This window comes from Siphateles boraxobius, unplaced genomic scaffold, assembly GCF_051911475.1.
Source record: "Siphateles boraxobius isolate OS27281-9 unplaced genomic scaffold, OSU_SipBor_1 18, whole genome shotgun sequence".
In the NCBI taxonomy this organism is placed as follows: Eukaryota; Metazoa; Chordata; class Actinopteri; order Cypriniformes; family Leuciscidae; genus Siphateles; species Siphateles boraxobius.
This window is the reverse complement of record NW_027508788.1, coordinates 1,893,597-1,916,533: the sequence shown is the minus strand read 5'-3', so window position 1 is coordinate 1,916,533 and position 22,937 is coordinate 1,893,597. Positions and strand designations below refer to the sequence as shown.

The 22,937-nt window shown below is 38.8% G+C and overlaps 1 protein-coding gene across 2 annotated transcripts in view; it reads left to right on the top strand.

The window, feature by feature from the left end:
• Positions 1 to 22,937, top strand: part of unc5da (unc-5 netrin receptor Da) — a 258,001-nt gene that overhangs the window by 174,185 nt on the left and 60,879 nt on the right. For both annotated transcript variants that reach the window (XM_077232809.1, XM_077232810.1), the window contains exons 2-4: positions 6,872 to 7,072; positions 20,106 to 20,249; positions 20,651 to 20,754. In XM_077232809.1, coding sequence (XP_077088924.1) covers positions 6,872 to 7,072; positions 20,106 to 20,249; positions 20,651 to 20,754 — 449 coding nt within the window. The remainder of the gene's footprint in view (positions 1 to 6,871; positions 7,073 to 20,105; positions 20,250 to 20,650; positions 20,755 to 22,937) is intronic.

The window sequence follows — 22,937 nt, the reverse complement described above, 5'->3', positions numbered from 1 at the left end:
GCTACTTTTGTAATGACGCATTATGGGACATCTTTATTTTCCCATCAGCAGTAATCCGGAGACCAATCACATTAGCTCTTTTTTTTTTTTATTCTGTAATTTTACATCAATCTATTGTTGTGTTTCAACACTCTATTTCCCAAACCTCCATCTCACCCTTCCTTTACCCCTCTCTCATATTTTTCTTTCCCTCTCTCTCTCTCTCTCTCTCTCTCTCTCTCTCTCTCTCTCTCTCTCTCTCTCTCTCTCTCTGTATTATCCAATCACACGTTAGATTCTTTAATCTGGTAATAGCACTATGGAGGAATTACAGAAATCCCAGGATGCTACAGTGTAGAGCTGAAGCATTTAAAGGTATAATTTAGCCAATGTTTCGTGTGTGTGTGTGTGTGTGTGTGTGTGTGTGTGTGTGTGTGTGTGTGTGTGTGTGTGTGTGTAATGCTGATCTACATGTGTTATTGTTCAGGCCGTGGGTGAGCTGTATTCGGGTTCATCACTCTGCTAAGAACTGCCATTATCGTGATCTCTGTACCAGCAGTCTGTCAAAACTCCACAAGGTGCACCTTTCTCTCTTTCTCTGTCTGAAATGCACGCTTTGCACAATTTTCCACAGTATTTGCAGAACAGAGGAAAATACAGCTTACTTTTGTGCAGAAGCTCATATTTTCACTGTATCTGCAGTGAGGTCCAAAAGTCTGAGGCCACTAGTGAAAAAGTTTCTCTTTGGTAAAGTTTTCTCAATTGAATGCCAATTTATGTTGTTACAAAATATATTCAGCATTTTTCTTAGTATCTGCTTTGTATCTGCTTTAATGGCAGCAGTCGAGCTGCATGAACTTGATCATGTTCTCCAGCATACAATATGATTCAAAGAGCATCTTGTGTTTCGATAGAAGAACATCTGACCTTCTGTACAAATTAGTTCACATTTTTGGTTACTTGATTAGTGACCTAAACAGTTCATGTCTTATTTATTTTATATTTATTTTATTTCAATAACTTTTCTGTCAAAAGGTTTCTAAATAATCTTATTTCTGGTTTGGACTCAGGTCTAAATAAGTCTGGTCTAGTTCTTCTTTTCTGTGTATTTATGTACCAGTGATGTGGATGCAGAAGCTTTGTGTAAGTCGTTTTTCACAGAATATCTTTTGGTGCATATTTAAACAAATCATGACAAAATAACCAATGGTGTTTGACATCAGTGACTTCAACCCTGCCACAAATAAATATTGTAGGCGAGTATGTGAACTCAAGATAGAATTTATATTATTCCTATACTAAATCTTGCTTTATTTTTTTTACTTTTTTTTATTCTATTAATTGCAAATTAGATTTGATGATGTTATCTTATCTAATTAATACAGCTATAAATTGCTAAAATAACAATAATAAACTAGAATATCATTTTAAAGAAACTGCCTTAATAAATAGTTTCAATGTGGTTATCAATCTACCTTATTTTGACAGTAACTTGGCCCACTACAACTTGAAAACTGCTTCCTCAACACTATACGTACAGTACTAGTCACGTCTGCACTCAAAATTGACTTAAACACTAAATGCAATCTAACCATCAGAGCTTGATTCCTTTATCACTTCTAGGTCAGAATATTTAGCATGTTTGTATTTCGCATGTGTGTGTGTGTTGCGGTGTAGACCTCTCAGTGTGACAGACAGGTGTGTGTGTGATAAATGTACTGCTCGGAGCTGATGGCAATGACATCTTGTTTTGCTGCCGTAGTGTGAGATGTATCTAGCGTCCGCGGTTATTGCCGGGGTGGCCCACTACTCGTATATCATTGCTGTGGCAACCTGCTCAGCCCTGACAGGAGAGCGGGGATTGAGAGGATGTGGTCGGCCATTTTGGTGTTACTGGCGTGTCACGCTGTGGATTTAGAGAACAGATCGGTGCTTTATCAACTAATGCAAATGGGAAACATTAAATAGCTGTCAGAAGACTTGATACAGAGAGGTTTGGAAAACACGCATATGCTCAATCACTGAAATCATCCTCTCGCTCTCTCTCCTCACGCACGCACACACATACACACTGCTCAAAAAGCCCCTCAGAGAGGCCGTCAGGATTGTGTTATTGTGTCTGAGCCGTGATTGCATTAGGATGTCATGGTCACTTTCGCTCTATCAAGAACTAACACTACATAACAAAAGCACCACCACAGAGAGAGACAAACGGAAAAACCCTGGTCTCCTTGGATCGCATGCCAGCAGTCTCTTAAAAATAAAAGCTTCAAACCAAAAGAGTTTTTACTCTGATGCCACAAGAGAGCCATTTTGACTTGCATCAAATTTGTTTAAAGAACTTAGTAAAACTTTTTTAACCTCGAGAGAAGCATAGTCTGATTAAAAAATGAACATTCTACAGGTAGTACCAAATGTGATTTAATATTTGATTTGATACTACATAAATATAGTTCACCAGTTCGCCAGCACAACATAATCACATTTTAAGAATGATAGTCTGACTCTTGCTGATTTAAGTTATTTTAGCGATTCAAGTCAAACTGTCTACTAAAGGAAACAGTTGAGCGAACTCATTAATAGTAAATTATTATTATTATTAGTGGTGAAAATGTAATTGTTCGATTTTGGGTTTATTGTTATTATTTGTGGTGAATTTCATTTGAAATTCATTTGTTAATTTTTTTAATAATAATTAGTCCATGCCTTTAACAACTTTTATCACTCCTAAAAGTTGACAGAACAATCAACTTTTCAGCATACATAGTTAAAATGTAGAATTTGTTTAATTTCTGGATAAATGGACCAAAACAAAGTCTTTAACAAGTCTTTATTTTCATTCCAGGGAAGTGTAAGATGGATTGTTTTGCTCGGTTGTTCTGGAGTGTTTCTCTGACTGTGTGTGAACACTCTCAGATTTAGTTTATTTTCTGTCAGTAACAAACATATGGTCCTCCCCTCAATAACAGTTATCGGTCTCTATAAATCAGTCTGCATAGAGATGTGACAACGTCCATGAGTCTAAAGTAGCTCTTTCCACCCGTTCTCATTTGCACTTTCTCTCTCTTTCTCACTCCCCCCCCTCACACACACTCTTTCTCGCTATCCTTTCATCTGCGGCTCAGTCGGATGACTATTTTCCCCTTTCATCAGACTGCCATCATGTCAAGCACTCCTGAACATCTGTGATGGTGGCTGGATAAAAGCGTGTGGTGTACAAGTCCAAATGTGTGCTCTTGTGTTTGAGCGTGTCGCAATTGTGTATTTGCTTGTAAATGTGAATACATTTGTTAGTGGGCGTACAAAAAATAGAATTAGCACACATTACAGCATGGAACTTCATATTCCAATATGTTTGTCCATGTTTTTGAATATGGATGTGTTCACACTCCTACCTGGTGCTCTCTGTGTGGGAGTATTCATTCTAAAAAGAAGCATGAGCACAAAGCATTTGGATGATACAAACAAGACACTACCATTAATTCTCTTATAGAAAATAATGTGTGTTTTGTTCTCATGTCTGGAACGAAGAGGAATGGGGGTGGAAGATGGAGAGAGAGCCATTGGAATCCTTTTAATGTCTCAATTGTTTCTCCTAGACAGCACTGAAATGAAATTGAGGGCAAATGGAGACTTTTCTCCTACTTGCATATATATTTATATATGTTTTCTCCCACTTACCAATTATTTTATAGGTTCAAAAGAGATCTTAGTAATATATCAGATGTTGCTATAGCTTTACCAAGATACCAAATAGATTCTAAAAGTTTTTGTCACATTTTTCTGACACAAACTATGTGTTCTACACAACATTTGGTCTTGGCTGATTCAGATCGAAAATACACCACTTTTCAAAAGGTATTTTATTTTTATTTTTTTATTTTATTTTTATATATTTTATTTGTCTTCGATTTGTGTTAGAATTTTTTGAAGAGTGTCTGATGCTCACATAGGCTGCATTTATTTGATAAAAATTACAGAAAAAATATTTTATTACATTTTAAAATAACTGTTTTCTATTTTAATATATTTTTAAATATAATTTTTAGTATCGTTACTCCGGTCTTCAGTGTCACATGATCCTCCAGAAATCATTAGAATATGCTGATTTGGTGCTCAAGTAACACTTCTAAGCATTAATGTTTATCAATGTTGAAAACAGTGTTGCTGCTCTCATAAAGTGGGATATTTTTAATATGTTTGTGTGAATTGTGATAAAGTTTCTTTAAAAGCAACCGAAATGATTTGAAATATTTTTGTGGAAATTATGATTTTTTTTAAATTTATTTATTTTAAAAACAGCATTTATTTGAAACAGAAGTATTTTGTAACAATGTAAAAGTCTTTACTGTCACTTTTGAACAATTTAATGCATCCTTGCTGAATAGAAGTATTAATATGTCAAAAAAAAAATCTTGCTGTGCCCAAATGGTATCTATTACATAATTTTAGAAAGGGTTAAATAATTATTTGTCTTTTGGTTAACATTATTTCCCCTATCCTTGATTATGTCAGCCTAAAAGGAAAGTTATGGTAGTGAAAGTTCATGTTGCTGAAAGATTGCAATGGCAACATTTTTAAGGAAATAACATGTGCTGATGAAATGTTCACAGTAAGACATGAAATGTATATTAGAAAAGTACATGTTGACTTTAGGTCTACTGAGCTATGAAAGAAACACTTGAGTGATCAAATTGTCCTCTGGTGTGAGAGACGGTAAGAGAAGGAAGGGCAGGTGCGACGGCTGTGATTTTCTCAGTGTGAGCAGCACACACAGGCATTTCTCTATTCATTCTAATCAGGATGAATCAGGTATGTTTGCCAGAGGATTACGCACCTGTGCACACACACACACACACACACAAACACACTTAAACACACACACACACACACACACACACACACACACACACACACACACACAAAGTTTCCTAGGGAAGGATTACAAGTCAACAGAAATCTCTATTATGCTTACTTCAGTCAGGGGAAATCGTTTCCAAAATATTCCATCCAATTACGTCTGTGACAGTTTTATTAGTGAGGGAGAGTCTTGTGTGTGTGTGTGTGTATACACACATGCAGTGACAGAAAGAGAAATGGAGAGTGTGCATGAGAAAAACGTGAAGAGCCGAGGGAGAGGAGTGCTTTAAATCACTGTGTGCTTTGAATCACTGTGGATATTTCAGCTCCTGTCACTCTTGTGTGGCTCTTTTATCCACGAGACACTTTTAGACCCTAAATCTTTCTCCAAATATCCCTGTGTGAAATGGAATTTCCCACCCTCACGTGGTCGATTTCATGGGGCATGTCAGAACAGTTTTCCAGTTTTTAATAGCCATTTTTATTATAGATTTACAGTGCTTTTATTAGATTTTTTGGCTTTTGACCCATTATTTGATGGATACAGTGGAGGGTTACAAGATATTTTAGGGGAGAGAGAGTAGAGAAAAAAAAAAAGAAAGCACAGTGTGTCTCTGCCTGTCTCCAGCACATTTTTATATTGTTCTTTCTCATCATATTTATTAATTTTTCTCTAGATTTCTTTTCTTTCTTTAATGTCATCAATTTTATATTTCTTTGTCAGGTTGCTTTGCACTATTTTCATTTTTCTCTGTTTCAGTTGTATGCTGCAATGTACAATTTGTTTTTATTGCTTTTATTGCTTAAATAAGACTTTCTTTTCCTGCATTTTGCTGTGAAAGGACCTTTACATTTGCCAAAAATATAGCTTTTCTTTGTTATTAAAAACAAACAAAGCAAGCTCAGCCCAGGTTAGAAAAAGTAACGCAAAAGTAATGTAATGCCATTGGTGACTTTTTAAGGGAGTAACACAATATTGTAGTGCAATACCTTAAAACATTCCCTAACACCGGTGCTAACCATGGCACAACACTTCAGACACAGATTTTTTTTGTTTTTTTGTTGTTGTTGTCTGTTATTGCAGAATTGTATGGTTTTCTTGTATAGAATGGAACAATTTTGGTTTTGAGCACAATCATAGTATAAAGGTTTAATGAAGTGAGAGCTTTACTCAGAATTTCACAAAATCAGCCTAGTCCAGCTCTTGCTGTGAGCTCAAATGCTCACAGAAGCCGACTCAACTGTCACATAGACTGTGATATAGCACATATATTCACCTACAATTATCATCCTAGAATTTTCTAAAAGTATGAATAATGTTTATGAATCTGTCTTGCGTATGTTTAAATTGAAAAAAGAATGTAAAAGTAGCGCAGTGAAATGCAATATTCCCTTAATATTGAAATATTACTTTATTTATAATCAACATTTGTATCATGATCATTACAGTGAATGTGGGATTCCTGGAAACGTGGTGCTGCCCTAGGACCATCAAAAATTCGGGATTTTAGGAGCCAGCGTAATTAAGTGACCCAAGTTTTGGAGAAGCATTTGCGTTGGCAAGCGTGTATATGGTGCCTGAAAATGTTGCCTCCATTAGTAGCTCACTAGGTTTTGGAACAGAGCAAATATCTGAATATAATGTGAAGCTACAGAGCCAAGAGAAGCTGTCCATGGTCCTGAAAACGATAATGCTATTGAGTTTCTGCTGTTTGCTGTCCCTGGTGCTGAAATCCACCTTCAGCTGCTTTAGGGCAGTTTTCACTTTATCTCTCATTGTCACCGGCTCATGTGGTGCTCGTTTGAAAACGTCATCCAACCTGAGAGCGCTTTTCAAAGTGATTGACAGGCCAGTTAAGGAGTGAGTAAGCTTGCTTTCAGGGAGCCCTGGCTGATGTGTCTGATTATAGGAACTCGCAGATAGGTAGCTGTCATCTGAGTGGATTTGCTCGGTTAGGCGTTCTTACTTCATGTTAAATGCAACTAAAGTTTCTCCTAAAGCTGACACCTAATTCCTGAATGTTTGTTGCAGGGTCACGTGATGGTCTCTCAGCGATGTCTGGAACGCTGCCTCACTTCCTGCAGGAGCCCGATGATGCGTACATCGTCAAGAGCAACCCCATCAAACTACGTTGCCGTGCACGGCCCGCCCTCCAGATCTTCTTTAAATGCAATGGGGAGTGGGTCCATCAGAACCAGCACACTTCCTTGGAGCACACCGAATTAGGAACCGGTAAATACTCACACTCTGTCCTTCTCTTTAGTGCACATTCTATCTGTTTCTGTCTTTCAAATACAAACATCCAGCAGTGCCTGATGGGAGAGTGGTGTCTAGAATTTCAAATCCTACAGCAGCAGACATTCGGCTCAACTTCTCCCGCCATTTCATCTTTCAGTTCACTGCCCATCAAACATAGTGTGCTATCTGTCTGAGCTTGAAAGAGACTGATTGTTGCATTTAGTGTTTGCTGGTGCAGATTTTGACAGCTGAAAGGACTGATCCAGTGATGCAACACAGTGAAATATTACTTTCATCCCCCCTGTCAGATCAGTACTTGACCCAGCTGTGAATTGCTGCTTTATATTCAAAAACGTTTGAAAAGCAGCCTGGCTTTTGTACTTATTTCTTTCATCTTTATCTGTTATTGATAAAAGAGACAACTGTTAGTGGCTGAAAAGATTTACAGATTGTGCATGCTACCTGTATTGAAAACCTACAAATAGACTGCTATTGAGGACAAAAGCTGACTTTTTGCTGCTTATGTTAGACAATAGACCGGAAGTCAAACACTACCGATGGAGAGTGTCATTGGTAATATAAGATACATAGTATGCAATCATCATACATCACATCAATCAATGTGCAAACAGTGAAAGTTGTCAGTACAGTTAAATTTACATGTAATCATTTAGCAGATGTTTTTATCCAAAGCGACTTACAAATGAGGAGAACAAATGAGGATCACAACAGAAGCAATCAATTCCCAGTTAGTCTAGCACAGTACATGTAGCAAGGTGTGCGTGTGTGTGTATATATATATATATATATATATATATATATATATATATATATATACACATATTATATATATAATATTAATTATAGATAATGAGTATCAGTTTTAATGGGTCACGTGTTGATGAAAAATTTTGCAAGCTTCGGGAGGGGACATAAGTCTGAAGTAGTGAGTTTAGGTATGGGGGAGCAGAGCCAGTGGTCGTTCTGTAGGCACTAGGTGAACATTAGTGCCGTGAAGTTGATGCGAGTGGCTATTGGCAACCAGTGCAAATTGATGGAGAGGTGTGACATGCTCTCTCTTCGGCTCGTTAAAGACCACTCTTGCTGCAGCATTCTTTATCCGTTGCAGAGGTTTGACAGTACATGCTGAAAGGCCTGCCAAGAGAGCATTGCAATAGTCTAGTCTGGATAGAACAAGAGATTGGACAAAGAGTTGTGTTGCATGCTCCGATAGGAAGTGGCTGATCTCCCTGATGTTGTACAAGGCAAATCTGCAGGATGTCTGTAAAGTTTAACTGATCATCAATCACATCTCAGAGGTTATTGGCTGTCTTGGAAATAATTATGGATGACAAACCTAGCTGAATGGAGAAGTTGTGATGAAGCATTGGGATGGCAGCGATCACAAGCAGTTCTTTCTTTGCAAGGTTAAGTTGAAGGTGGTGGTCCTTCATCCAGTCAGAAATGTCTGTCAGGCAGTCAGAAATGCGAGCAGCTTCTGTCAGATCATCTGGCTGAAATGAGAGCTACTTGTGTGTCATCAGCATAGCATAGCAGCTTTCCTGTAGCTCAAACAGTAGTGTGTTGGCACTTGCAACGCCAAGGTTACCGCCTGGGTTCGATTCCCGGTGAAAGCAAGAACTGATAAGAATGTAAATGTGTACCTTGAAATGCAATATAAGTGGCTTTGGATAAAAGCGTCTGCCAAATGCTATATTTCTGATTGACAAATCCTAGTAATGTCATGTAGATGGAGAAGAGAAGTGGTGCAGGCACTGAGCCTTGAGGTACCCCAGTTGCTAAATGTTGCGACTCAGACACCTCACCCGTCCAAGACACCCTGAAGAGCTCAGGTAAGACTTGAATCACTTGAATGAGATTCCTGAGATGCATTCCCCATGACAATTCCCCATTGTCATGAGGTTTGAGAGGGTTTGCTCTTGCCAAACTCAGAGCTTCAATTACAGAGAGCAAGGCAATCTTGGTTGAGTAGCTGCTTTTGAAACCGGAAGGGTTGTTGTCCAAACAGTAGAGACTTGGTTGAACATGACTCACTCAAGTGTTTTAGCAAATGGAAGAAGGGATACTGGTCTTATTCTAAAAGTGCTGGATATAATGGTTTACAAAATAATATATAATGGATGGTTACGAATGAGGTCAGAATTATGCTACCGTTGAGAAGTTTGGGATAAGTTAGATATAAAAAAAATACATTTAATAGTTTTGTTCATTAAATGTGTGCACTGGATCGATCAAAAGAGACCATAAAGGCATTTATAATGTTTATTTTGATGTATGTGGCTAGTTATACATTCATCCCACCAGTCAGTAAGTAGATGGTTGCTCTCACTTTTTGTTCCATAATAAGATGAAAATAAACATAATTGTTTTCCCAGGTGTGAGTGTGTGTGCAAACAAATTAAAGTTATTGCTGCGACTAGGGGGTGTATTGCGCATTGTCATATTTGTCATATTTATTATTGTTGTAATTGTTAATTTATTTATTTGTTCACATACTGCAGTGTGAAACAGGTCTTATGGTGCACTTATAACAAGGACAATTCCCTGGAGTTACATGGAGTTAAGTGCCTTGCCACAGACACAATAGTACTTAGATTAGCCCTTGTGGGGTTCAAACCTACAGCCTTTTCGTTATTATTCCACATCTTTAACCACTAGGCCACACCACCCCATTGTAAAGTAGGAGGAGCCTACTGCTTATAAATATAACATCAGCTCACATGCCGAAACCCCCCAGGCTGATCTCGGATCATCTGCTAAAATAAACATCCACGTTAAATGTGATGTTGCAATGGCCCAGCTTGCTATCTCAACTTCCTCTTAGCACACTTACAGAGAACTTCTATCCGTGCCCGGCATTGACTATTGAGTCTCAGCAGGTTGTTGGACTGCCTAATCATCTCTGTACATCTGTGAGGCTCCGTTGATTAAGACTAGGCTCCCTCGGTCCAGCACAGATTCGCTCCGATCGCATCTCTCCGGCAGCAAAGCCGATAAATCAAACTCGGAGAGCAGGAGCAGCGGTGTCCTTGGACTGCCTTCGTGCCTGCTTGGATTATTTGTCCTGCTAGGCTGAATGGAATCGCTCACGGATGAATGGTTGGTAAATCTGTCAGTACTTTTGAAGTGATGCACTTTTGTGAAGACTGGTAAAGACTGTAAAACCACAGTGCGAGACAGGACGAGGTTGATGCGGTCAATGTGTCTCGGAGACGTACATATAGACATAAATAAACCCATTTTACCTGCCTAATGTTAATAAAAAGGGTTTATGGGAATCAGTTGCACAAGTGCTGGACCATAAAACAGTGTCGTTCAAGTTACAGTAAATATCACCCATGGTTTGTTTGTTTGCGTAATTTCAAGCATTTGTGTTTGGCTCTGATTTCAGAACAAAGAATTACAGGCATTAATAGAGATGTAAAAGGAAAGCTCCTGCTTTGCTGCCTCATGTTCAATGAATGCCGTCAGGAAGAGTGGCCAGCTTGCAGGTCTGTTTCAGAATCAGCCAGCTCTATTTCCTTCATGTGGCCAAACACACAGCCACAGCAGAGCTGGCTAACAGGACTGGACACCACTGAGATTCTCTGGCATACTACCAGAATCACACAGAAGCAGGACAGTGTGATCACCTCCCAAGTTCCAACATCATTCACAGCTCTGTTTGATACTAATGCAACTCTGTTTGATCATAAACACAAGCTTTAAAACCTGTTACTACAATTGTAATTTTAATGTAGAAATGTTAAAGAAATAGTTCACCCAGAAATGAAAATTGTCATCATTTACTCACCCTCATGCCGTTACAAGCCTTTATGACTCTATATCTTCTGCGGAACACAAAAGAAGGAAGTTAGGGATGGAATGAGGGTTAGTAAATAATGAGGGTGAACTTCTTCTTTAAAAACGTCATGTTTTTGCAAGTTGGAGGGGAAGTTTATTTTAGTAAAGATTACCAGGGCACGTGAATTAAAAAAGATGTGCACAGATAAATCATTTATTATAAATCCTGCAATATTTGATTTTTTTATTTAAAAAAAGGGATTGTCAATTTTTAATTCATGGTGACTTTAAAGCTCTTGATTTAATTGCCCCACTTTTTTCTGCACATCTTTAAAAATATAATAGATGAAAAGCTCCAATATATATATATATATATATATATATATAGGGGCTTTTCACAATATACAATATACATGTATGTGATGGCCTTTTGTAGATTGGAATAAGAATTGTTAGCATTGTGCCTGAGCTAAGAGAATGACGATGAGTGTTTTTTTTTGTTGTTTTTTTTAGGTTGACGACTGATGATCGTCAGGTGTGCGACCTTGCAGACACACCTCAGGTGTTGGCGGTTCACTATGCGGTCAATGATTCATAATTCATAAGTCATGATGTGTTCACTGAGAGTGTACATCGTGCACCTGTGCCTGATAAAATGTGCTGGTTTCTTTAATAATTATGAGAACTGTGGGGCTTTTATGCTGGAGCTTCATGAAAATGTATTCGATTGTGCTCCGTGAGGTCCAGAGCCCGTGAGGTTTCAGTTGCTCGTGTTGCCTGGGGCGATAATCCTCTTGGCTGCAAATGACTGTAATGTTAAAGGTATTGTTCTGCCATTATTTACTTGGCTGCTGTATTCTAGGTCTTTTGAAGTTATTTGATAGATTTGTTTGAGGAACAGACAGAAATTAGATCTTTATTCCCTGACAACATCCCTTCCATTGAGTTGATGGCACAAGAACAGTTGCCAGTGATTTGAAAATGAGAAGTGAATCAATGAACACATTAATTCGGTTCACAATTTGTTCATGTATCAGACTGATTCTGTTGATTTGCATACTTGCTAATTCATTGATCTATTTACAGCGGTTCTTCAGTTAAAATTATGTCCCACAAAACTGCCGTTATCTGTTGTGCGAGTGAGTTGAACTTAAGAGCTAGATCAATGAATGAACCATTTTCAGTCAGTTCTTTTTATCGAACCAGTTGATTTTGTTCACAAATCAGACTGAACTTTTTAATGATTGATTCTCCAGTTAGACTAATTCATTCTGCAATTGGAAGTTGAATTGTCCAGCTTACTGATTCATTGATCCTGTTACACCAGTTCTCAAAACGTTTCTCCTGTAAGTGAGTGAGCTTAAGAGCTGATTCAATGAATGAATCATTCTTCTGAGTGGGTTCGTTTCAATAAATCAGTTGACTTTGTTCACAAATCAGACTGAACAATTTGTTAATGAATCAGAATGATCAATTCTCAAATTGGGCTAATTCATTCTAATTGGAAGTTGGATTATTCTTACTGATTCATTGATCCTGTTACAGAGGTTCTTGAGTTCAAAATACAATTATCTATGTGATTATCACCAAACTGCTGAGAGTTGAACTTAAGAACTGAATCTTTTCTTCTCTTTTTTTAAGTCTGTTCTTTTAATGAACCCGTTTTATCCCTGGCGGGCAGTCATGGCCTAATGGTAACAGAGTTGGACTGGTGACCCAAAGGTAGATGGTTCGATTCCAGTATCGGCAGGAATATGACTGAGGTGTCCTTGAGCAAGGCACCTAACCCCCAATCGCTCCCCGGGCGCCACTCAAGGCTGCCCGCTGCTCCGGGTGTGTGTATCCACGTTTGCAGTGTGTGTTCACTACTCACTACTCTGCTCCTAATGTGTGTGCACTTCCTTGGATGGGTTAAATGCAGAGGTCAAATTCCAAGTATGGGTTACTATACTTGGCCATCGCGTGTCACTTTCACTTTCGCTTTTCATAAATCAGACAGAATGATGTTAACCGTTCCTTTAATAAAGCCCGGAGCTGAAATCATGTGTGTATAGATATTCAAAAAAACTGAATGAAATATTTTCTTTTGGCCACCACAGGAAGTGCCTTTCCGGCCAGCACTCAATCTGTTGTCATGGTGAACGAATGGGCTGGAAGAGAGCAGGAGGGCAGGGCAGAGCAGAACAACAGTCAACCAGAGCAGCATAACCCCACTGCACACTGATCAATACAGATCCCACGGCTAAAGCTTCTGATCCTACTACCACTGAGAAAGATAGACAGACTGAGAGGAAAAAAGAAAAGAGAGAGTAGAGATTTATTAGGAGCGCGATAACGATAGAGATCTGCCAAAGGAGAGATTTAAGAAGTGGAACGAAGCGATGGGCGGAGAAAGATGGAGGGCGAGGGAGAAATGAAGGGAAAAAGGGGGACATTACTGAGATTTAAGGGGACGAGGATGAGAGGATGTAAGAAGTGGACGAAAATACTAGGAGGAAGAGATAAAGGGGTAGTTCACCCAAAAATGTGACTTAATTTACTCATCCTCATGTTGCTACTGATCCTGTATTACTTTTTTCCTCAGTGGACCACAAAAAAGAAAAAAATCTGAAGAATGTTCACAAAGCATATTGTGATTAAGGTCTTGTCAAGGTCATTAAAAGTATGCAAACGCACAATAAAATAGTCCATAGAACCTGTACACTATATGTAAAGACCATTTCCAACAATTTTTATTTTTGTTGCCTTTTCAGAGCTTGACAGTATCAAAAAGATCAGCAGAAGCTTGGGATGTCATGGTGAGGTAATTTAAACACCGGTGTTGTGCCGAATTCTGTGACCCACAGAGTTATGTGACCCTAGTGTAGGCACTGTATTGATCTAATCCTAATCTCAATCCTAACCCTACTGTCCTTACATTATGTGTACAGTCACATAGTTCGGTGGATCACTGAATTTGGTATAATGCCCGTAAATAAACTTGCGACAACACCAATATTATCGATAAAACCAGGGTGGGGGGGTTGTATATAATTTGTGGGTATCAGGGAGCCAGTATTAATATGGGGGTATTGAAATTACTTTCGAATTCACACTTGCATGAACTCTGTGTATAGGGAGCGGCGGTACTGACCCCACATTTTGCAAGGTAAGATATTTGTCAATGATGCTCAGGATCTGTTGTGCACCAAATACCCCTCCATCGCCTTGTCAGTCATCTCCTCACTCTCAACTCGTAAGTGAAATCTAACTTTCTGCTGCAACTCTGCAGCTTGTGCTGTACATGGAGCAGAGCAGACGTTTTCAGTTTATAATTGTAGCGTCTGTTGTCCAACTGAACTAATTGGTTTTTATTTCTATGGGGGCAGTGCCATGGTGGGCAAGTGTAATTGGTGTACATCCGAACACGGCGTTATACCGGTAACACCTACTGCAGCATGCCTTGCGTAAACAGTCTAAGAAATATCTGCTTTTGTGTTCCACCTAAAAAAAAGAAAGTCAAACTGGTTTGGATCGACATCTGGGTGAGTAAATGATGACAACAATTTTCATTTTGTGGCTGAACTGTCTCTTTAAAAGGTCACTGTATCTGAACATCCAGTGGGCTGATGGGTAAACAGGAGATAGATAGGAGAAGACACTTGGAAGGCAACTACAGAGGGAGGGAAAGAAGGGCACAGCAAGAGATGGAGAGTGAGACTGTCCTCACCTGCTGTTCGGCGACTGCAGAGGGATTGACGTCCAGTATTCTGCATTAAGATCACAGCTAGCCCACTGCGCCATATCATCTACCGCCAACAGAGAAAGACAGACACAAGACCAGATGAATTGAGATCAGAGAAGGACAAAGACGATGAAGAAAAAGAGAAGAGAGGGAGTTTGAAAGAGATGGAGGAAAGGAAAAGAAAAATGCATACCCTTACGGATCCTCAGGGCGAGTGAACAACAGCAAAATGAGCTGTAGCTGCAATCCAGGATTATAAACAGTAACTGTTTAGACTCTTCACAGACATGTTAACAAAGGGCTTTGATTCAGGATTAGCAGTTGCAGTGTCAGTCAAGACATCTAAAAGGGATTTGAGCACTTTTTCAGTGTCACGTCGCACAAATACGTCCATAATGCAATTTGAAGCACTTCCCACATGTGGCACATGACACGCATTATTCATCTACGTGGTCATCTCCAGTTGTTAATCCTTGAAGTGGACATATATATATATATATATATATATATATATATATATATATATAGGCCTATATATAAACTCAGACTCACATACACACAGTGTGTTTACTGGATCAGAAGGTTCACAGGGATGGCACATATCTCCAATGGCTTGAGATTGAGCTCAAAGCCAACAGACGGACAATATCCACACACACACACACAAACACACAGCTGCAGCCCGACGGCTGCCAGCAGTAGGAGAGGGATCAGATCTGTTGGTTTCTGCCAAGCCCTAGGAGAGAGAGGACACTTTGGATGAGGCATCTCTGGACGTGCGTATCCAGACACTGAAACATTGTTACTGTTGTGAGAAGCAGATTCGGTTCTCCAAATCTCTCCCAAACCTCTCCACTGCCACTCAGCAAACAAGCCTCAAGCCAGATCTCGGCACTGACGCAAACACTGCTCTATCTCCAAATGCTGGAACAGGAAAAGAAAGGAAAGAAGGCCGAGCAAAGACCAAGAAAACTGCCACTGACTCTCTCGGAGGCTCCAACTCTGAATCTGGCGTGAAAAGTACAATGAAAAAAAAGTAGGATGAATACGAATAGGATGAAGACGAGGCCTGCTTGGAAAGCAGAGAAGGAATACATGAATGCTTTGGGACCAGGAATTAGAGGATGAAGAAAAGGGAAAAAAGGAGGAAATTGACTTATTTTTTCTTTCTCTTGGATGGAAAATGCTTCAGTGTTTTCAAGGTCAAACAGTATAATAGCAGTGTAGTTTTGGCATATGAAGCATTTTTTGAAGCGGCATTTTTAATGTTTGAACTGAATAGATTTGCAAAGCCTTTGTAAAGCACTTGACTGTGAGAAAGACATTTGAGTGTAATAACTGGAATGAGGTGACATGAAAATATATATTTTTTTTTAGAATAATAGTAAACATGTTTTTATTATATTTCTTTCTGATATAAAAATGTTTTCAGTTTTGAAATGAAAATAAAACAGCTTTACATTTTCCACGCTAGTTTACATATAAATCAATGGTGGGTTGTATTTAGTGTATTTAACTTAATTGTATTAACTTAGCAAGCCAAGTTGAGTTGAAAAAAAAATCTCTTCCCATCTTCATTTCTAGAAAACATTGAACATTGACACAGCACTGGAGCATTAACATTACATAAGCCTGACTGCTTGTCAAACATAATGTTTTTAATATTGCATGAACAAATCAAATAAGACATTCCCAGCGATGCATGTAATCACAAGAAGCAGAATTCTGCTTAGAACCAGCACAGGATGTGAAAGAGCTCTGTTCCTGATGGATGCTCAGACATTTCAGCAGTTCATTGTTGGCACAGAGCTTGGCGCAAGTTCAGGAATACAAGATGTCTGTGTGTTTACATGTACAATACAAAAAAATAAATAAAGAAAAGAACTGAAACTCACTGAAGAAGCCAAATGTGTATTAGAGCCACTCCAGAGAGCAATACAACAGGGTTTTGGAAGCACTATAGATGTGTATCTGGGCTTCGTCGTTAATCCATGGCCTCAAGGTCTTTGGCAACCATGACGGGATGTCACATTTGGTTGGTTTGTTGGAGATTTTCTTCTTTCTACTCTAATGGATGCATCAGAAACAACGGGTTTACTATCACATATGCCAGGGCCTATGTGTTGCCTGTGAGGCCACACACAACACTGGCATCAAGTTTAGCGCTCTCCATATGCCTCACAGTCATGCTTTACTGTTTTCTACTTTTCTTTGTCTGTATACACACACTCTGTCTCTGTCCGGGGCCTGAAATGATGATTTATATGGTTTATTTAAAGTCAACGGTGCCTCCAGTGAAACCGTTTCCTCTGTGGCAGCACTTTGTCCGAGCAGTCAGACTCAAGCTTCTTGTTGTTTAGTTCCAAACTTGGCTTGGGCATCTCGATTCCTCTGAGTATCTTTGGACGAACGCTGGAAGGTTCCAGTTTCTTGGCTGCATCCCCGGGGGCGGAATTGGATGCGACAGAATCTGTATCTGAGGCGCTGTGTACATATCTTCTTGCCAATAGCAATGAATTGAGAAAATGTACCAGCCATAAATATTTCTTACAGGCTTTGAGAATATATATATATATAATACTGTGCAAAAGTCTTAGGCACGTTAGTATTTTCACCTGAAAAAAATTGGTTTTAAGCCAGTTATTTATATCTTTTGCTATATTGTGTCAACAGGAAATATCAGTTTACATTTCCAAACATTCATTTTGCCATTGATTGTAATAACCCAGTTAGAGTTTTGTGTCCACAAGGAGTCTTACAACAGCCGGTGCTCCACACAGAGATCTGATCTCACGTCATCGAGTCTGTCTGTGATTACAAGAAGAAACTCAGACTATTTTTTTTTTTTTAAGATTTAATTTTGGTGATAGGATTGTATCAGATAGGGCTTTATTGTGATAGGATAGTAAACGAGGTGGAACGGATTCGGGAAAGGTCCACGAGCCGGGATTCGAACTCTGGTCGCCTGAAAGGCAACATTTCTATATGTCGGCACGCTGCCCACGATGCTATTGGTGCTGACACAGCTATTACTATTTATTATCTTATTAGAAATTATTATTATTGTTTTTTATTATTATTATTATTATTATTATTATTATTATTATTATTATTATTATTATTATTATCATCATCATTGTTGAGAACCTTTGTGCTATTTAATAGTTTTTTGAAAACCTTAATACATTTTTGGGACTCTTTAATTAATATTTAATGCAATTTATTTGAAATAATTTATAACATTAGAAATGTTGTTACTGTCACTTTTGATCATATTAATGCATCCTTTCTGAATTAAAATATTCACATAACATTTACAATACAGTTCAAATGATTGACCCAAAACAACCTGGGAGCAGAACTGAGAGACCATGAGCAAAGATGGCTAAGCATTGCTGAGCAACTGCCATTGAGACAAATGGGAAAGCTGACAGAGTGAAAAGGGAAAGCTGACTTTCTCCTGGTGTTATAGACCTTCTTGATCTCAACAGGTTGTTTAGAGGTCTAATTTCTGTCAGTATTTACACGCTGTATAACCCAGAATGCAGCTGTACAAGTGTTTCATTTCGTATTATCCACAGGAGACTTGACTAGGTATTGCGGGCTATGTATTCAGCAACGTCACATTATCCTTTGTATGTACTGCTCTCTATCGCAACAGTCAGCTGGGTGATTGTATTGGATGTTTTGGGCAGGTATCTGGAGCTGGTGTGCTTTATTCAGGGTGTCTGCCTCCGCTGGTGCTTGTTCCTCCTTTTGGCACTGGAAGAGTTTCTGTTCTGTCAGTTGTGTTCTGTTCCCCACAGGCCTGTTTGAAAGATAATGATTCCGATTTAAAGGATTATAGATGCTTAGAGTCCTGACCTTACTCAGTCTCCCTTTATTTAGCAATACTCTTTTCATTTCAAATCCTCTATGTCTCTCTCTCCCTCATATCTCACAGCCAAGCGTGGTTCTCGGACTGAGCAATTTCAAATTGATTTTCCATTGCTTACCTTAATATCATTATAGACGAGTCTCATTTTCTCTCAGCAGAGCAAATACACCCACAGAGACCCACAGAGAAGCTTGCATTAACGCCGCCGTCTGCGTCAGAGTTTCATACTTGTAATTCTCCCTCCGCTCACTCTTATTATAATTGTCTCTCTAATTCACAGTACGGTTTCATTTAAAAAAAAATTCACTTTTGTAACCATTAACTCGCTCTTCCATTTCGGGTCTCTCTTTTGTGCTGTGTGTCTTGACTCACAAGTTTACCGTTAGGGGAAACATTGCACTGGCTCATATATTTTGGTTGCATTTTGCAAAGCTTTCTGGGATTTGGATGTGAGAGGAGTGTAATCCACCACCTCAAACGCCGCCTGCATAATTTAATGTTTGGTTGGCTCGACAACAGTACTAAAATTAGGCTTATGACAGGAAGAATCCATTATAGAGCATTTTGGGAAGAGAGCAGCCAGGTTGGAGAGGAGCCTGGGGAATGCGTATAAGAACTTCCTCAAATTCTCTATAGGAAGATGTGCATTATTCTTTAATATTTCCCTGTAATCCTGCTTTCTGACTCATACCATCTATAAGGACTTTAATCGATTCCTACCTGGTCGTGGTTCTTGCAGAATCACAAGGGCTTGGTAAGTTCATTAAGGTTTTGTGATAAATATCCTACAGAATTCTACACAAAAGAAGCCCTGTTGGTCTTATGCAATATTGGAATTAGAAGGAAATGTGCGTTAGAGTGTTGCAGTACAAGCAAAGCTGTTTATTTGGAGCACCAAACCTCTCAGGGAATATGGCTTAACTGGCTTTTAATTTTAGTGTCTGCTATTTGTTAAACTCCATTTAAAGCTACTTTGACACTTTCCATGTGGTAAGCTTTAAAGTTCTATTACAATTACATTTAAGAGGTCATGTATTTTTAAATATAATACCATATAATGATATTATTCATTTCTTTCAATCAGAGTAATGTGTATATGGGACCAAAAAACCTTGGGGATAGTTCAACCAAATATAGTTTTCCATAGTATGAAATAAAAATGCTATAGAACTGAATGGGGTTCCAACACACACACGCACACGCACATGCACGTACACACGCACGCACACACACACACACACACACACAGGAAAATACCTACAATTCCATCTAGTGTTTAACTGTATATTTTGTTACTAAAAAATATGTAAAATGCCTTCCATGGACTTGTGCACAGAGCCTTGAATCAGTGAATCGTGGGAGAGAGAAGCGTTAAGGAAATGTTTTTGATTATTCAGTTCTCTGTGCAAACAAGTTTAAACATTAAACAGGTTACACTGCTGCTCTTTAGGAAGAGTATCTCATTACTGGAAATGCTGCATTGTTTTGGAAACAGTTGAGATGCTGCAAAATGCAGTTAAGTAGTAGGAACACTGATTATTACTGATATACACAGCTTACACACAAAATTTGAATCAAGTTGATTTTGTTTTTCTCAATCCTTCGCTTTTCTTTCTGTACAGGGCTGAAGATCCGTGAAGTGACTATAAATGTGTCCAGACAGCAGGTGGAGGACTTCCATGGACCAGAGGACTACTGGTGTCTGTGTGTGGCCTGGAGTCATCTGGGCACCTCCAAGAGTCGCAAAGCCACTGTCCGCATTGCATGTCAGTCTAATCATAGTCTGTTTTTTTTAATCACTTCTTACTTTGAAATCTTACATTTTTTTATGATATTTAAATTAAATAGCTTTTTTGTACTTGATATTTTGTGCAATATCAAAATGAGATGAGTTTGATTAAATAAATGCTTTGTTTATAATGAGTAGCACGTTTTAAGCTATGAAACTTGCAGAATGTTTTAATGGTTCAAAAACCTCTTATGTTGATTTTTTATGTCATGACACCTTTAATAATTCTATTAAACTTTAATTTCTTTTTATTTCAGTTTTAGTTTTAGCAATTTTACCCCCGGTTTCACAGACAAGGTTTAAGCCTAGTCCCAGACTAAAATCCATATTTGAGCTGTTTTAACTGAAAGCAACTTTCTTTTTCGTTTCCATATATAGACCTGAGGAAGAATTTCGAACAGGAGCCACAGGGGATGGAGGTGCCGATCAATGGCATGATTGTTCTACACTGCCGCCCACCCGAGGGAGTGCCTGCAGCTGAAGTGAGTGGGTCACAACGCCCCCTTCCTGTCTGGATGTGTTTTAGTTTATTATATGGAACAAATTTTTAAAATACAAATCAATCAGTCAATGTTGATATTCAGTGCTCTGTTTGTGTTTTCATGCCTTAAAGTCATTTGATGACTATGCTTTCCCACGTATTAGGGATGAGCGGGGTTGTATTTATTAGAGCGTACGATGTGTGCATTATCATTATAGTAGTCAGGGTTCTGGAACGATGACATATTCAAAAGTGCATTTGCATGCTCAGCACAGGCTCAACTATGCATTTACATGTGTTTGTTGGTTAACTTAGATGTTTTGTGTCTATTTTAAGAACTTTATCCTTTCTTTCTGTGGTTTCCCTTCTGAAGAATGTGTCCTGAAGAATGTGTGCTTTTCAGAGCAAAAACTGACCCCATGCTGTTCAGTTTCAGCAAGAGATAAAAGATTTACGTCAAATGGACAATTTGTGTTACTGTAGGGCCCTCATCTTTTCACTTGCTGGGTCACTCGCAATGCCTTTTCTATTATATGTATGAATGCCCGTATGGAGAAGAACAGTCTTTGAATAATGCAGGCCGAATTCTATCTATCTATCTATCTATCTATCTATCTATCTATCTATCTATCTATCTATCTATCTATCTATCTATCTATCTATCTATCTATCTATCTATCTATCTATCTATCTATCTATCTATCTATCTATCTATCTATCTATCTACCTACCTACCTACCTACCTACCTACCTACCTACCTACCTACCTACCTACCTACCTACCTATCTATCTGTCTGTCTGTCTGTCTGTCTGTCAGACATTGTGAACAATAGTCTCTGCTCTTGTCATAACTCTGGGATCTGCATTGGAGTTTGTAGAAGAAAGTGATACAGAATTCTGTGAGCATCAAGGAAATGTTCTGAGACCGCTCTCAGGTTAATCTCAGTGACACCAAGTATATAATATCGAACCTCCTACAGAGTTTTATGACAAGCTAAGGAGAATATCCATGTGCTTAGTGTAAATCAAACTTGCAATTGCTTCTCATAAACACAGTGTCATTTTATTATCATCCCCCACGTTCTTGTGAAATGTTAAGTGATACCGCTGTGTCTACCTCTCTGAGGTTGCTGACAGATTCCTTGTTTTTTGTTTTGTTTTGTTTTATGCCGCTCTGTATTCTTCGTAGTAGTTTCAGCCGAAGCAATACTTAAACTAGGCCACCATGAGCCCATTTCAACATCAGCTTTAAAAAAAAATAAAAAAACATATCAACTCGTGCCATCTGTCATGTTGGAAATCTATCCAAAATGGCTGCTGTCTGTGATCTGGAGGGAAGCAGCCGTGCACCATCGCTACAGCTAATCAATAGGTACTAGAGCCAACATGGCGCTGCTGCTGAAAAGGATAGTCGGGCTTAGGCGATGTTTGAGACAGAGCCAAAATCCGGGTCCAGAGGTCTCTATGCCAGAAGGGTTTGTCGCTGGAGATTACAGGTTGGCAGCTAAACGCTCCCTCTGTAATCATTGCTGCTCAAAGTCTAAAGGTCGAGCCGAAGAACTCTACCACCGGTAGACATATGAGCCAAGATGGCTCCCCTGTCGGCTGGCTGATACCATCTTTGGATGGGACACAAGTCTGGCTGAGACTGGAAATTGATCAAGGGCTCGGAGAACGTTGGCAGGTCGTGGCTGACATGCCGCCTCTGCGCTTCTCATGGGTTAATTATTTTGCTCTTGATTCTGGCAGTGAAATGTGAAAACTTGATTAAATCGCTTGTATTCGATTTTTTTCCTTCTTTTTTCTAAAGACATTTGCGAAAGGTCACAGGCTCATAACAATTTTGTCATTGTTTATTCTGGCATATGTCATCCTTGTCCTTTGTTTGTTTTACCGCTTGAATGGAAACCTGTTTAGGAATTATCATTTCCCTGGAGCTATAAGATCATCCCTGTTGAATAATGAACGTAACATAATTAAAACAATTACACCAACAAGGAAATGAAAGTGCGATATTAACTGTCAAAGTAAAGTTCATACAGATTACTCACAGCTAAGATGGGAGAAAAAAAGGCTCTCAATAACTTTGAGAGACTAGACCGATCATTAAGCTCATATTAACTTCACAATCCTCATCCAGCAACGCAATTAATCATTCAGTCTGATGAAGAAAAGTCATTTAA